We start from the raw sequence: 12,627 nt of genomic DNA, 5'->3' as shown, positions 1-12,627 counted from the left end.
GTCAGCTGAAATACAAAGTTGGAGTAGTTCACACTTTTGTCGTTATATATCACTGAGATGAATCATATCCTACCTCCTAGAACTAGCTATATCTTTTCCAAAAGGCCTGGCTATATGTGGATCATCGGCACTATTGAATTGGGTTTGACAGACAGTAGAATCGATGAAGCAGAGCTGACGCATACCTACACACCGTCGAGCAATTCGGAAAATGTCTAGAGAAAAAAAAAACGAAACCTGCACTTATAGAGACGAATAGATTGACTGGAATCTGTAATAATGCAAAGAAAAAAAAAGAAAACGCACACACAGCATATACCAAACGAAACCCCCCCAAAAAACCCATTTCTGATACCTTTTTATTTAAAAAGAAAAAGGAAAAACCAATCCTAATATGTAGCCCTCAGACGCTTGACAAGATGTTCTCCACAATTCACGGCAGAATATTTCCTCGGATTCTCTGCACTAAACGTGCCTGGAATAGCATCAATAATGCTATCGTGATTGGGGTGACAAAAGTAAGGAATCTAGAGCAGTCGGTGGCATGGATTTTATAGTTGTTAGCCATTATTCATATGTAAAGAGTCTTTGCGGCAGAAAAAAAGAAAAAAGAAAAAAAAGGAAAAAAAAGAAAGAAAGAAAAAACATCCACGAACCGTATATCTCGCCGGATGCACCGTCGACTTGGTCGGAGGTTCCACAACCCGATGCACAGTACTTTTAATCACATCATTCGACCAACGAGCAAGTAAATCTCCCGCATTCACGACCACCGTCCCCTCAATAGGCGTCGCATTCACAAATTTCCCCGTCGGAGATTTCACTTGTAAACCTCCCGCCATGTCCTGAAATAAACATGTAATAGATCCATAATCCGTGTGTGCGCCCGCTCGAACTTGCTCCACGACATTATCGTCGTTTTCTTGTTGTTCTTGTCGACGACGAAAAACATCCGCAGGAACTTCCGGATAATGCAAAAGTCGCAAGGTATTATCTCCCGCATCACAATAACGATCGAACCATTTCTCTTCAAGATTTAATCCGACGGCAATGGCACGCATGATGTTGATGTGCAGAATTTTGCATTCGTCGAAAAATTGGAGCATTTGTTCGCGGAAACGGATACCGGCTGCATCTTGTCGTGGCCAAGGGTTGGGCATTCCGGGTTCGCCTTCTTTGCCGATTTCGAGAGATTCTTTTAAATCAGAGCCTTCTTTGGCGCGGACTGCTTCGATTTCTTCGGGGGTTTCTGCGTCGGTGACTTTTTCGCGGCCGGGTTGACTGTAGCCTCTATTTGCCTGAATAGAAAGTAAAAAAAAGTCATAAGCAAGATCTTTCAGCCTCGGTAGCAGCAGCAGCAGCAACAGCAGGAGGAGTGAAATAATCAAATTCTTCCCAAAATAAAAATAAAAAACATACCTCCGGAGTAGTCCAAGCAAGAGCATCCTTCTCGCCTCTCGGACGCTTGAAAAATTTCGCAGATTCCGCAAACGTCTTCTCGAGCACATCTTCGGGCACACCATGTTTGCTCAAATACACGAAACCCGCAGTCTGAAAGCCAGCGAGAATGGCTTGGGCGGTGGATTTTTTGGTTGCGGCATCGCCGGTCAAGAATGCGGAGAAGTCGATGAGTGGGATTTCTAGATTGGCTTCGGAGACGGCGGTGGATACGGCGTGGGGTTTCATTGTTGGGTGGTGATGAAAGAGGAACCTAAGGGTAGAGAGTCTTGTGGTGGATGATGATGATGATGATGATGATGATGATGATGATGATGATGATGGAAAGCTGATAGTCGTGATATCTATAGACAACTACATGTTCTATGCTCGGTCAGCAATGATATGAGTACCTAGACACGGGCAGCGGTTTTTTCGGCCCCGCCACCTTCAGCAATAGCCGCGCCTAGCACCACAGTAAAGCACAGAGTTGTAAGAGTTGGTAAAAATGGGGTTCAGTAGATGAAGTGGAGAGATCAGAGGACAATAATGGGACGGAAATGCACATCGAAGCGAGAAGGGGGGCGTGATAAGTGTTATCAAGAATCTGCACGCTGCCTATCAATGATTATTATCAGCCAGCCCTACATAGGCAAACCCCCCAGTCGTGAATGATTTTGTCCACTCTTGCTCAGCCGAATACCAATTACCAAAGCTGAGTGAAACTGTCTGATCTCTGTCAGGTACCTGTACTTCTACCTCTAATTGAATAGGCCTTTTTGATAAAATGCGTAGAGATATTCGACGAGAGAAGAATGAAGTAGATTTTCATTATATCCGACATTATCCGCTGTTACTTGCCGCTTTCCAGAAGCCCCAGTAGAGAGCCTGCTCAAGTACAGGTACTGAGGTACATACCTGATATATATATTGTCAATAATTTAAAAGAGAAAAAAAAACGAGAGGCGAATATCCACTAGCAGACAGACCTCCCCTCGTCTCATATATCCCCCCCAAAAAAGAGAAAAATCAAGTCATCAAAGGTTAGGTACCTGTACGCAAGTTCCTGTGAATACCTAAGCAAAGCATCATACCTCCTCCCTCCTACCTCCTCCCTCCTTCTCGTTCAAGGAAGCACAAGCAGGCCAGCTCGGCGGCATAAACGGCACAACCGCCAACGAGAGCATCAAAAACACACGCTCCGCTCCCCAATGAAGGGCTCCCATTTCAGCAGCTACCGCGTTGGCCCATTTGTGAACCAGAGAAACGGATGGACTAAAAGCCGTATTTGGTATCATTCGAGAGCTTAAGCATGGTAGTTCCAGAACCTCCGAAGACTTGACATCATCTCTTCCGATGGATGATGGATGAGCTTGATCAAAGTCTTATTTTTTTGGGGCCCTGTGAGAAAAGAGAATCTCGTTGTTCCTCAACAACGACAACGACAACAGCAATAAGAACATCGTCATACATACAACCCATAGGTCCAAGACACCTCACACCTCATCTTTTTGTTGCTTCATCACAATATGGGAGGAGGAGAAGTGAGTGATCTGATACTTCAAAACTGCAGTTTCTGTCCCAAATAGAGATATACACACATACACACAAATAGAGCTGACAGTCGCCCGCCCACAGCAGCAAACCCTCAGTGCCGAGGATAGAAAGATCCTGGAAGATGCGCATCGCAATTTGAACAACCCCGATCATCCTGCGAACAAAGATCATCCCAAGGTGGGCGCTGCTACTTCTTCTCCTTCTGTCATCATCATCATCGTCATTATCACTTTCATGGCGCTGATCATGGCTTCTTCGTTCTAGCACCACGAGTTCCTGAAGAAATTGGGTAACAAATTCGGCAATGCTGCAGTCTTCGGTGCGGGAGCCACATTCGGCTCAGACATGATCAATTCATTGCTTGGGCGCTGATTGAGGGGAACAATGGGCAAGGAAATAGGTCGCATGTAGCATCTGGGTGCCATGGTAGCCATTTTTCCACGCCTATTCATTCGGCAATTCAACAGATGTGTGTGGTTTCGAAAAATGGAGGCTGTCCTGGCAATTTGTGTGGAAGGAAAGTGCAGTGCAATAGAGTGCCTTCCATCACCGCGAATCGAACCCTGCAATTCGCAATAAAACTCACCAGTGGTCGTGAATTCGATGGGGAAATTCCCATCTCTCCTGTTCGAGTCAGCTCATTCCCCGACTTGCCTCAACAATCAGCCTCTGAACTGTATGCTGTTCACATGTGCTCGAATGTCTTCCAGTAGTGTATTTTCGTTTCATATGCCCAGCTCGCCTGGAGCGCGGCAGACGACGGAGTGCGAATGATTCGGAAACAGAAAACCTTGGCGCGGAGCTCAGGGTGTAGACCACAGCCCATGTGCTCGGGGCACGCAAAAGAGGCTCGATCCTCTGCGATACCCATGGTATCATGCTGTATGGAGCGAGCGCAGTCGGAACTCACCCTGCTGCTCTTACACGGCAGTCGTGTTGCTCGTATGCAGCTGTGGAGCTGGTACAGAACAGCATGGCAAAGAATTGCCAAAAGAATGGTCACAGCCTGGCTGGAGTCGAACTCGTACCCCGAAACAACAAAAAAAGTGTTCTCGGATGTATATTATACATCTGCTTTGCTATCCCTACACAACCATTTGAGTTAGCATGTGTTTCTGAGCGGTGTACGGTACAGCTAGGCGTCACATTAGAGGCTGGCAAGGCCTATTTAGCAGAACCGGGTCTGAGCGTCTTAACGCGCTCGTATGATGGACTGTACTCGCACCACGGACCCAGTTCTGGTGATTAAGCAAGATCTGGAAGCAAATATATATCCTCAATATTCGGCCCCGCCTCTCCCGCGCCACAGCGACCGAATTTGCCCTACACCGCTGTATCTTTCCAACCACGACAGGTATGGAGATACGGATTGTTGGAGCTTCGAGATGTAGTGCCATGCATCCTCAGCAGCAGATTCGTTTATCAATCATGGTGATGTGTGGTATCCGGTGCATTGTATGGGCTGCTTGGCGCGGCTTCGGCGTCACAGCCGTAGATCCGCGGGGCCGGCGGTCGCTGTACCTGATCTTTCCACTTGGCGGCCAGCAGGTCTGACTGTTGACACCAACAACAAAGTGTCGAAGACCAGCCGCCATTGCAGCACGAGCACAAGAGAAGGGATCAACCGAGGCGGTGGCCAAGATGCCATGGATTGACTCCTCGGTCACAGCGCTTAACTGCTGGCTTGGGGCAGACGAGGCATGGCCACGTCGCACCCCAGGACCACCTCCGAACCGCCCTCACAAAAAGCGAACAGCAGAGATCGACACAGATTGAACGGTGCAGCAGTCGAGCAAGAGGCATGCATGCGAAACCTTTGGGTAACGGGCTCAGAGAATGGCAGGAACCGCGCGCTCATGAGATGGGAAAAAGATGATGCCGGCCGTGTCGAGGACGGAAGCCTTTGAGGCTGGATATCGAATCGTAGGCACAAGGGAGAGAGAGAGAGAGCCCATGTCTGATCCAATGACAAAATCCCCCAATGTGTGGTAGCCAGGAGCTGCCGGGCAGTTGCAAAGAGATAGCATGTAGCAAAAGAGCATCCTGCAGAGATGGAGCAAAACTATCGACACTTCCTTCATGAATGAATGTGACCTAGTCTCTCGGCCAGAATGCGTATCGAGTGACTGCCAGCCTGCCTTGTAATGTCGAGAAGGCGCTATGGCATCTGCAAATTACGTGGAAGCAGAGACTCCTTGGGTGCCTTCCTCATAAATGCAGCATGTCCCATCCTCTCTTATTTTTGGATGCCAAGCACCTCGCTTCAGCAGCGTACAGCACGCTTGCTTGCCACATGCGATTGCTATCAGTGACGAGAAGTGCCTGGAACAAAAATGAAGGCCAGATTCTTTGAGTTTAATTCAGGTAGATCACAGGCACGGCGTCCTCATGGGAAGGATCCGCAGGCCAGCACCGCGGCAAGTCCTACTATGAGACACCGAACGACCCAGGAGCAGCAGCGGCGGCGGCGGCAACGGCGTCGGCGACAGCAGGTCCTACCGATCAGCGGCAGCGCAGGAAGATCGAGCGAGACCAGGAGAAGCACGATGCATTGGAACCAGCGCGTGAGGCCAGAGCACAACACGGACAGAAAGAATCCAGCGACCCAGACAGCACATTAAGATCAAGGTCAAGATCTCATATCACCGGCCTCAGCAACAATGGTATACAGCCGGGAGAGTCGTGTTCAGCTATGCAGAAGCAAGTCATATACGAGCAGTAACAGCAAGCCAAAATCCACTTCAGCAATGCGGTACAGCCTAATCAAGGCAACCAAGCCAAAGTACCAGCTATGGAAGACAATGATCGCGTGACGAGCAAGAGCTAGCAAGCACATAGTTGCCTCTTAAGTTCCTGGGCACCATTGAGACTCCAATTGCGAATATGCCTCGTGGATGGAGCAGCGACGTGAACAGATTCAATGTGACGGACCAGCGACAAAGATTCGAAAAAGCCCCAAGGCTGTGCTGCAAAGTCAAGCAGATGACTGCGATGAGCTAGGCGACTGGCGGCCGTCGTCAAGAACCAGAAGGTAATATAAACAGAGTGCCGTGTATACGCTGCAGCTGTCCTCTGGCCTGTGATAGTGGGGTCCATGAACGCAATTGGAAGAATGTTTGAACGGGTCGTATTCGTTGACAGCACAATCATGCATTCCTGGAAGGGGTCGTAAGAGCTGAAGGCGGGAATCAATCCTGGCTGCAGATCTGATGTTCGCACTCGGCCGGCGCTTGGGCCGCGTTTCCTGTGATACATATTCGACGACATGCGCTCTGGCTGGACTCTTCGCACTGGAGAGCATGCATCATGGTGTCTGTATTCCTCATCGTCCTGCCGCCGAACCTGCACTTGAATGTGGATGGGACATCAACTGGCCGGTTCTCTGATGTCTCGGCGAGAGAAACCGGTCCCGTCTGTCCACATGCTGGCGCCAGTGGCCTCTTGTCATATCCGATTCACGGCAGCGAAGCGCTGTACGTGGGATATTCTCGTGATGCGTGGAATGGAACTCTGTGGCTGGGCAGATACGACAATAAGGTATCTCCTAGAGATAAGGTACTCCCCATGGAGCTCGTCAAATTCATGAGATGCCTGTTCATCTTGCGCTGATGCCATTCGCGGAGGCACTGTCCTTCGAGAGTCAACAAGTGCGAGGGGTGTGAAATTTCGGTCTCCCAAGTTGTCGGCAGATCCAGGCGTGCCTGGCACCTAGGGCAATGAGGCCGAACGGGACAATTATCCAAATGCATCATGCTTGCCGAATGCCAGCAGTCTCGACTGTGGTATGCAAATACTAGTCCAAGATGCCAATAATTGGGCAGCCGAAAACAGCACATCAAAGCAAAGCAGATCGCAAAGCCATCCTCTAGAGCGGAGTGGGCTCCCTATCACGCCACCAACAGCATGATCGCCGGCCAATCCTTTGATCTAGTGTTGCATGGTAGTATATGATCTCGGTCAACATCCAATATACCTGTCCAGCATGTTCACTCCAATGGCAGATGCCGTCGGCTCGAGCGATTCGACGCTGCTCTGCACGAAATGGCACATGCAGAATCATAGGCCAGAGCTCATTCCTCGAGATCGCGAGGCGCATTCTCTATCCTCTCTTGGGCTCGCGCTCTGAAGCTCAGCAGTAATCGCAGCAAGTCTCCGGTTGATGACCATTGTGCCATTCATCCGCGAAGAGAGATGACACCTGGCGACGCGATGAACTCCAAAGCAGTCGGTCTTGCGCCGGCATCACCGCCATCGATGCTCCACTTCAGCTGAAACTTTGAAATCGGCGTTGTCGATTGTCGCGCTGGAGTGCATCTCTAGCAGCCGCCGAGCGTCCACTCCCAGAACGAGGCCAGAGTAGTGTCATCCAGTTTGACGTAGCATGCTGCCAGTGTCCACCCTGCTTGCTACCATCCAACATGCTTCCCCTCTCGCGTGGCTCGTCATAAGCAGGGTGTGGTGCGATCAATCGGCGGTCCCGATCCATATTATGTAGCGACTTGCCGTGATCCACCATGTCGTTGAACACAGCTCGCTGTGGACGTACCACGGCGTGAATTGCCGCCAGAAGTACCTGTAGCGCTTCGACTGGCTGTGGCTCCGGGCAGGTGGAATGGCTCAGTAATGCCCGGGTTCGTCGGTCGAGGAGATGGTTCGAGTGTCGAGTTCGGGTCGCGGTCGGCGATCTGATCGGACATGTCGAGCGGATTGAGGTAGTGTCGAGTCGGGAGAGGCGCATAGCAGACTGCGGCTAATGCGTCCTACGTGAAGCCAGAGCTCATGTCAAGACCACACCGTCGTTGCTGCCACCGTCACCGTCGCAGCTCGTCGATGTTGGTTGCCCATCACTTTGTGCCCGTCGATATCGCTGGAAAGACCCACTAGCACCATCGTAGTTGGAGAGCAGGAGCCGCGCTGCCATGCACGAGAAGCTCGCGCCGCCGTCGACTGCGAGGTTGTGGCCAGCCTGACTGAGCTTTCCGGTCCAGATCGTCCTCCCGGCTCGACGCGCTCAAACTGGGGGCTCTGTCCTTCACCCTGACCGTCCGCGGCGCTCCATGAGGGTTATCTGGTGGTGATGGACTGATGGTGAACTTCACTGTTGTCCGGGCATCTGAGGCACGTGCTGGCATCCGGGTGAAAGCCAAGACTTAGGCCGGCGCCGGTTAAGCAGTCATTCTCGGGGCCGAAGCCACTTCAACCTCACTCAACACATGCCCTCTCCAGAACACAACACCAGACCCAGGGAGTAGTACACACAGAGTCGGAGATTGGACAACAGTACCGTGCGAACAATTTGCACCGACTGGGTTGTTCACACGAGGCCTACCGATGAAGCTATCACAAGCGCAAGCTGACGGGTCGAACTACGAGCTGACGTTCAGCTATGGTCTGCATAGGCTCATTTAAGGTTCCTCGCCGCGGGAGCTCTACCAAGATCTCTCACAACGCTAGCAAGGGGCGGACGGCTGCCCTGTGCTCAGTCCTGCTCAGCCCTGGGACGCAGCCGGGCGAGCTCGGGACGCTGTGGGGAGAGGCTCTGATTCCATGAGAGTTGTCCCGTGTGGGCTATAGCAGCCACAACACCACCACGTAGCGCAACATCGCACTCTCGCGACGAAACAGCACATTCGAATTCAGCACGACCGACTAGTTTCTTCGGCCATTCGAGCCTGGGCGCAGGAACGTGGTTTCCGCCAGTGCGAGCATTGCGAGACATGGCAGACGGTGAAGCATACGAAGCACAAAAAAGCATGAGCGGGAGGCTATATAGCACTATGTGCGTGCTTGTAGCCAAAGTTCGCAGGGCCTACCACGGATGAATACCTGATGGACAGAGACTACGGGCAAGCTGCGGCGAAGACGGTGGACAGCAATACAATAGGAGACTCTGCACATCGTGTAAGAGCGCACATTCATATCAAGCGCCTCATGTCGCTTCGCATTTATCTATCATACGTCCTCGATCTCGCTGTGTACTTTGCACAAAGCTGTGCTTCTGAATTATCTGCCATCGATACAGAGAAAGAGCCTGCCTTACACCGTGGCAGTACACAGAGTCTACATTACGAGCTCATCATAATTTTGGACGATACGTGCGTGCCGAGCGACGGCTGCAGGATATACTCTCCTGCTAACGTCTGACGAGATATAAAGAACACTGGAGGCTGCTTGTCGAGTGTCTGGTTTCAACGACATACCACTTATATTGGTAACTTCATAACACGGCGACCCCTTTTCCACGGAGCTATCATCCCAAGGATACTTCATCCACGGACAACGCAGGTGTATGCGCAGCATGTTACTTCCGCCGCCGTAACAAGTACCGAAGCCGACGCTGTCGAACTTCTGACAGCCTACATAGAGAGCGAAATGTCTTGCCGAAATGTCCCCTATCGACTACGCAGATGCTACACCTTACTCCTCTTCTTCTCCTCCGCACCTTTCTTCTGGTGCTGGAAGCACCCATATCGTGCGCCGAGAATTCGAACCTCCAGGGTTATGCTGTCGAAGGGGTAAACTTCGCGGTATACGTACATTCTGCACGAGGAATTCTGTTGTTTTAGGAGTGCTACTACTTTGCACTTTCACTTCGAACGAGAACGAGAGTACCGTGATAGGCTCCGTTATATATATGATATCCCTCAAGGCTTTCCGAACCAAGAGTGGGCCTGCGATGCGAACGAATTCTTCCAGGCTGGCTGGCTGCCAAAGCTTTCGTGAAGGGGTATCATTATTATAAGGACTTGGAAGTCTGGCGTCGTCCTGATGGAAAGCTCCTCGATGTGTTGTTGTGGTTGGGCTTGTAATTATGAGATTCCGCTCACTTGAACCGTCAGCTGGTATGTCTCTTGGCCTGCTCATGCCATCGACTTCTTGTGGGGCCCCCTGATTCTGTAGATCAATGCGTTCTCCATTGGAAGCACTCCCATCTGTGCTCTCGCTACCTATGCTCACGTCGTAGACTTTGATCGCAGGCGCTTCTGGTGCGTGTACTGAGCTGAGTCGCTCTGCTCCTGGTACTCGAATACTTCCATCCATCTTTGCTTCCGAGTGTCCGCGTTCGTCCGCGCTAGGCTTTCCATGTGGCCGAGTAAGTATAGAATGATCTTTCGGTAAAGGCTTGAAGTACAATCGACGCTTGACAGATCTGTGAGCATCAATCACATTGTACCCAGAACGACACAATTCCGCTTCCATACGTCGAACAGCAGTAGCACGAGCCAAGCCTTGACGACGGAGTGCCTTGTATTGATAGCGAGTCCAAGCAGCATGTTCATCAATCGCACGTAAATACTCTTGAATCTCCTGCACTGCCTGATCCACCGGTATCCCCAATTTGCGATGCCATCTCACCGCAATCTGAAACACCGCTTCATCACGATTCAAATTCCTCTTCACCAACCGCAAAACCTGCTGCGTAACATCAATTGCACGCTCTTCCGAAGCCAATTCCCACTCCACTTCCGCCTCCCGTTGCGCCCTTCTCGCTTCCTCCATCTGCGCCTTCTCCGCCTCCTTTTTCGCAAGAATCTCTTTGAGCAATCGCGCTCGCGACTGATCCCCTTCTCCATACACCAAGGGCATAAAAATTTCAAAAATCCCTAATAGACAATATGCCAAATCTTCTATTCGAGTCGTGCGACGATTCGCCATCCAGGAAAATTTTTCTTCGTCATTGTAGTTTTTGCGCGCTGAGCAGTCGTAGAGGACATTTTGCGGAATTCTGGTGATTTCACTCACTAGGGAAGTGGTGTCGTGGATGGAACCGAGGGAGTGAGGATCGTGGATTTCGATATGGCCTTTGTGGCCGATTACTTTCCAGTTTTGGTCGAGAAAGACGACTTTGGCTGGTGCGATGAGTTCTTGTAATGTCCAGCCTCTTTTGAACCATTTACTTCGCTTGAGAGGAGTTGCCAGGGGGAATTTTTCGTCGTCGGGCTTTGAAAGGAAACTACTAGTATCACTACTACTATTACTACTACTACTGTGCTGCCCAATATCATCATCAGGACAAACATCATCGAGATATGCAAGACAGCATTCCGCATTCGCATACCATCGAAACATGCAATTGATAGATTCGTGCAATTCCGCCGAACTACTCTTATCAATGCAGACGGTATCGATCCAGAGCCAATCGACTCCCGTAGAAGATTCTCTGACGAGTTTGCAAAAACTTTGGACTTTGTGGTAGCCGACACTGTCGCGGATGTGGGGACGTTGTTTCAAAACATCTTTGTACTGCGGTTCGCCGTGCTTGCTCCAGCGGTGCGAGGCGATGATGTAGCGGGGAATGCTCTGGATGTCATCGTGGTAGAATTCTTCGAAGCGTAGGGTGTGGACGTTGAGGAGACGCATTTTGCTTTCTTCCTTGGGAGGCTTGATTGGGAGAGGGGGTGGTGCCTTGGTGTGCACTAGTACTAGCAAGAAAGGATGCCTGGGAAGGTTCAGCAAGTTTCAATCGGGTCGTTCGCAATATCACGCGCTGATCAAGTTATCATGCATTCGAACAAGACGTGGCTGACAATGAATGGGATCGCTAAACGATTAGCGTCTGCAGGCACATCAATCCTAGAATGCGCAACTATATCATATCGCATACCTGCATACATGGGATCACAATCGAGAGGTGGCCTTGGCTGAACATTTCAATTTGCGCCTCTCAGCATATCTCATTCGGGAGTTCTATGTCGGCATGAAATCTCCAGCTCGACTGGAGATTTTCAACTTTCAGCTTGCATGGCCCTCCAGATAAGACCGGCCTACTCGTTCCCATTCCATTGCATTGCACATGGGCATGCATCAACTAGAAAGGCGCCATCAAAATTCCTCCCCGGAATCGCGTTTCCTCAAGGCCGCTCCATAAGGAGACTCCTACTTCTCCTCTGGGGTGAGCTTCAAGAATTCGCTCTTCTGCGCCTTCTTTCCTCGGGGCTTGCTGACACGAGTCTTCTTGTTGTCACGCTGGCTCGACTTGATAGCAGATGCGCGTGCAACGGCCTCGGCACGAAGATCTGGACGGTAGCCCTTCTTGGCGGTGGAGTTGACAATGCTGGTGTAGAGCTTGCGAGAAGGTGTGGAAGCAGAGAAGGAGGCAGTCTGGTATTGGGCAGCTGGCTTGTTGCCGCGCGAGGCCAGCTTGGTAGTCAGGAGGACAGTGTTGTCGTCTGCGTTGATACCGATGGCCTTTGTCATATCCAGTAAGCAGATGTGCATGCATACCTACCGTGTTCTCAAGTGTGGTGGCATACCTTGTCGTTGACATATCCGACGTACTTGCGGCTGTGCTTGTTGACGAGGTTGAGCGGGTCGCGGGAGAAGACGACCTGCTTGCCAGACCCGAGGCGGCGCTTCACGAGGAAGGAGTTGGTGTTCCCTATCAGACCAATGTCCACCGATCAGCACATGTTTTCCTACAATCCTCATCGATTTCATGCATCCATCGGTCCAATGTTTCCATGTCGCATCCTCCTCATTCCTCCCGATTGCTGCGTGTGTGGTGGGTTGGCTTCGACGTACGGGTTACCTCCCAGATGAGGTCGCTGCTCAGGTTCTCGTATTGGCTCGACATTTTGGCGTGTGGTTTGGACGTGACGTGCTGAATCGGTCAATGCGAACGTGGTGGTGCTC

The 12,627-nt window shown here is 50.9% G+C and overlaps 7 protein-coding genes across 7 annotated transcripts; 3 read left to right on the top strand and 4 right to left on the bottom strand.

The window, feature by feature from the left end:
• Positions 1–52: 52 nt before the first annotated feature.
• SEPMUDRAFT_149789 (uncharacterized protein) lies at positions 53–328 on the top strand. Its single transcript, XM_016905769.1, has one exon. The coding sequence runs from the start codon at positions 58–60 to the stop codon at positions 217–219; it is 162 nt and encodes a 53-aa protein (XP_016760093.1). The 5' UTR covers positions 53–57; the 3' UTR covers positions 220–328.
• An 8-nt stretch (positions 329–336) lies between these two features.
• SEPMUDRAFT_149788 (thymine dioxygenase) lies at positions 337–1,848 on the bottom strand. The gene is made up of 3 exons (XM_016905768.1): positions 1,420–1,848; positions 657–1,298; positions 337–527 (listed from the first exon to the last, which is right to left on the bottom strand). The coding sequence occupies exons 1-3, from the start codon at positions 1,684–1,686 to the stop codon at positions 390–392; spliced, it is 1,047 nt and encodes a 348-aa protein (XP_016760092.1). The 5' UTR covers positions 1,687–1,848; the 3' UTR covers positions 337–389.
• Positions 1,849–2,925: 1,077 nt separating this feature from the next.
• SEPMUDRAFT_149786 (uncharacterized protein) lies at positions 2,926–5,768 on the top strand. The gene is made up of 3 exons (XM_016905767.1): positions 2,926–2,981; positions 3,076–3,171; positions 3,259–5,768. Exon 3 carries the CDS (start codon positions 3,872–3,874, stop codon positions 4,241–4,243), a length of 372 nt encoding a protein of 123 aa, XP_016760090.1. The 5' UTR covers positions 2,926–2,981; positions 3,076–3,171; positions 3,259–3,871; the 3' UTR covers positions 4,244–5,768.
• On the top strand, positions 2,926–5,768 carry SEPMUDRAFT_133915 (uncharacterized protein). Its single transcript, XM_016902597.1, has 4 exons — positions 2,926–2,981; positions 3,076–3,171; positions 3,259–5,193; positions 5,363–5,768. The coding sequence occupies exons 3-4, from the start codon at positions 5,155–5,157 to the stop codon at positions 5,714–5,716; spliced, it is 393 nt and encodes a 130-aa protein (XP_016760091.1). The 5' UTR covers positions 2,926–2,981; positions 3,076–3,171; positions 3,259–5,154; the 3' UTR covers positions 5,717–5,768.
• SEPMUDRAFT_126338 (uncharacterized protein) lies at positions 2,986–5,768 on the bottom strand. Its single transcript, XM_016902057.1, has one exon. It carries the CDS (start codon positions 3,863–3,865, stop codon positions 3,680–3,682), a length of 186 nt encoding a protein of 61 aa, XP_016760089.1. The 5' UTR covers positions 3,866–5,768; the 3' UTR covers positions 2,986–3,679.
• A 49-nt stretch (positions 5,769–5,817) lies between these two features.
• Positions 5,818–11,355, bottom strand: SEPMUDRAFT_117919 (HET-domain-containing protein; the record flags this gene model as incomplete). The annotated part of the gene is made up of 3 exons (XM_016901384.1): positions 5,818–6,284; positions 7,541–7,754; positions 9,532–11,355. 3 exons carry the CDS (start codon positions 11,353–11,355, stop codon positions 5,818–5,820), a joined length of 2,505 nt encoding a protein of 834 aa, XP_016760088.1.
• Positions 11,213–12,615, bottom strand: SEPMUDRAFT_149784 (60S ribosomal protein L28). Its single transcript, XM_016905766.1, has 4 exons — positions 12,517–12,615; positions 12,249–12,373; positions 11,600–12,183; positions 11,213–11,434 (listed from the first exon to the last, which is right to left on the bottom strand). Exons 1-3 carry the CDS (start codon positions 12,566–12,568, stop codon positions 11,872–11,874), a joined length of 489 nt encoding a protein of 162 aa, XP_016760087.1. The 5' UTR covers positions 12,569–12,615; the 3' UTR covers positions 11,213–11,434; positions 11,600–11,871.
• Between the last annotated feature and the right edge of the window lie 12 nt (positions 12,616–12,627).

This window comes from Sphaerulina musiva, assembly GCF_000320565.1.
Source record: "Sphaerulina musiva SO2202 unplaced genomic scaffold SEPMUscaffold_6, whole genome shotgun sequence".
Lineage (NCBI taxonomy): Eukaryota > Fungi > Ascomycota > Dothideomycetes > Mycosphaerellales > Mycosphaerellaceae > Sphaerulina > Sphaerulina musiva.
This window is presented reverse-complemented; position numbering and strand designations above follow the sequence as displayed.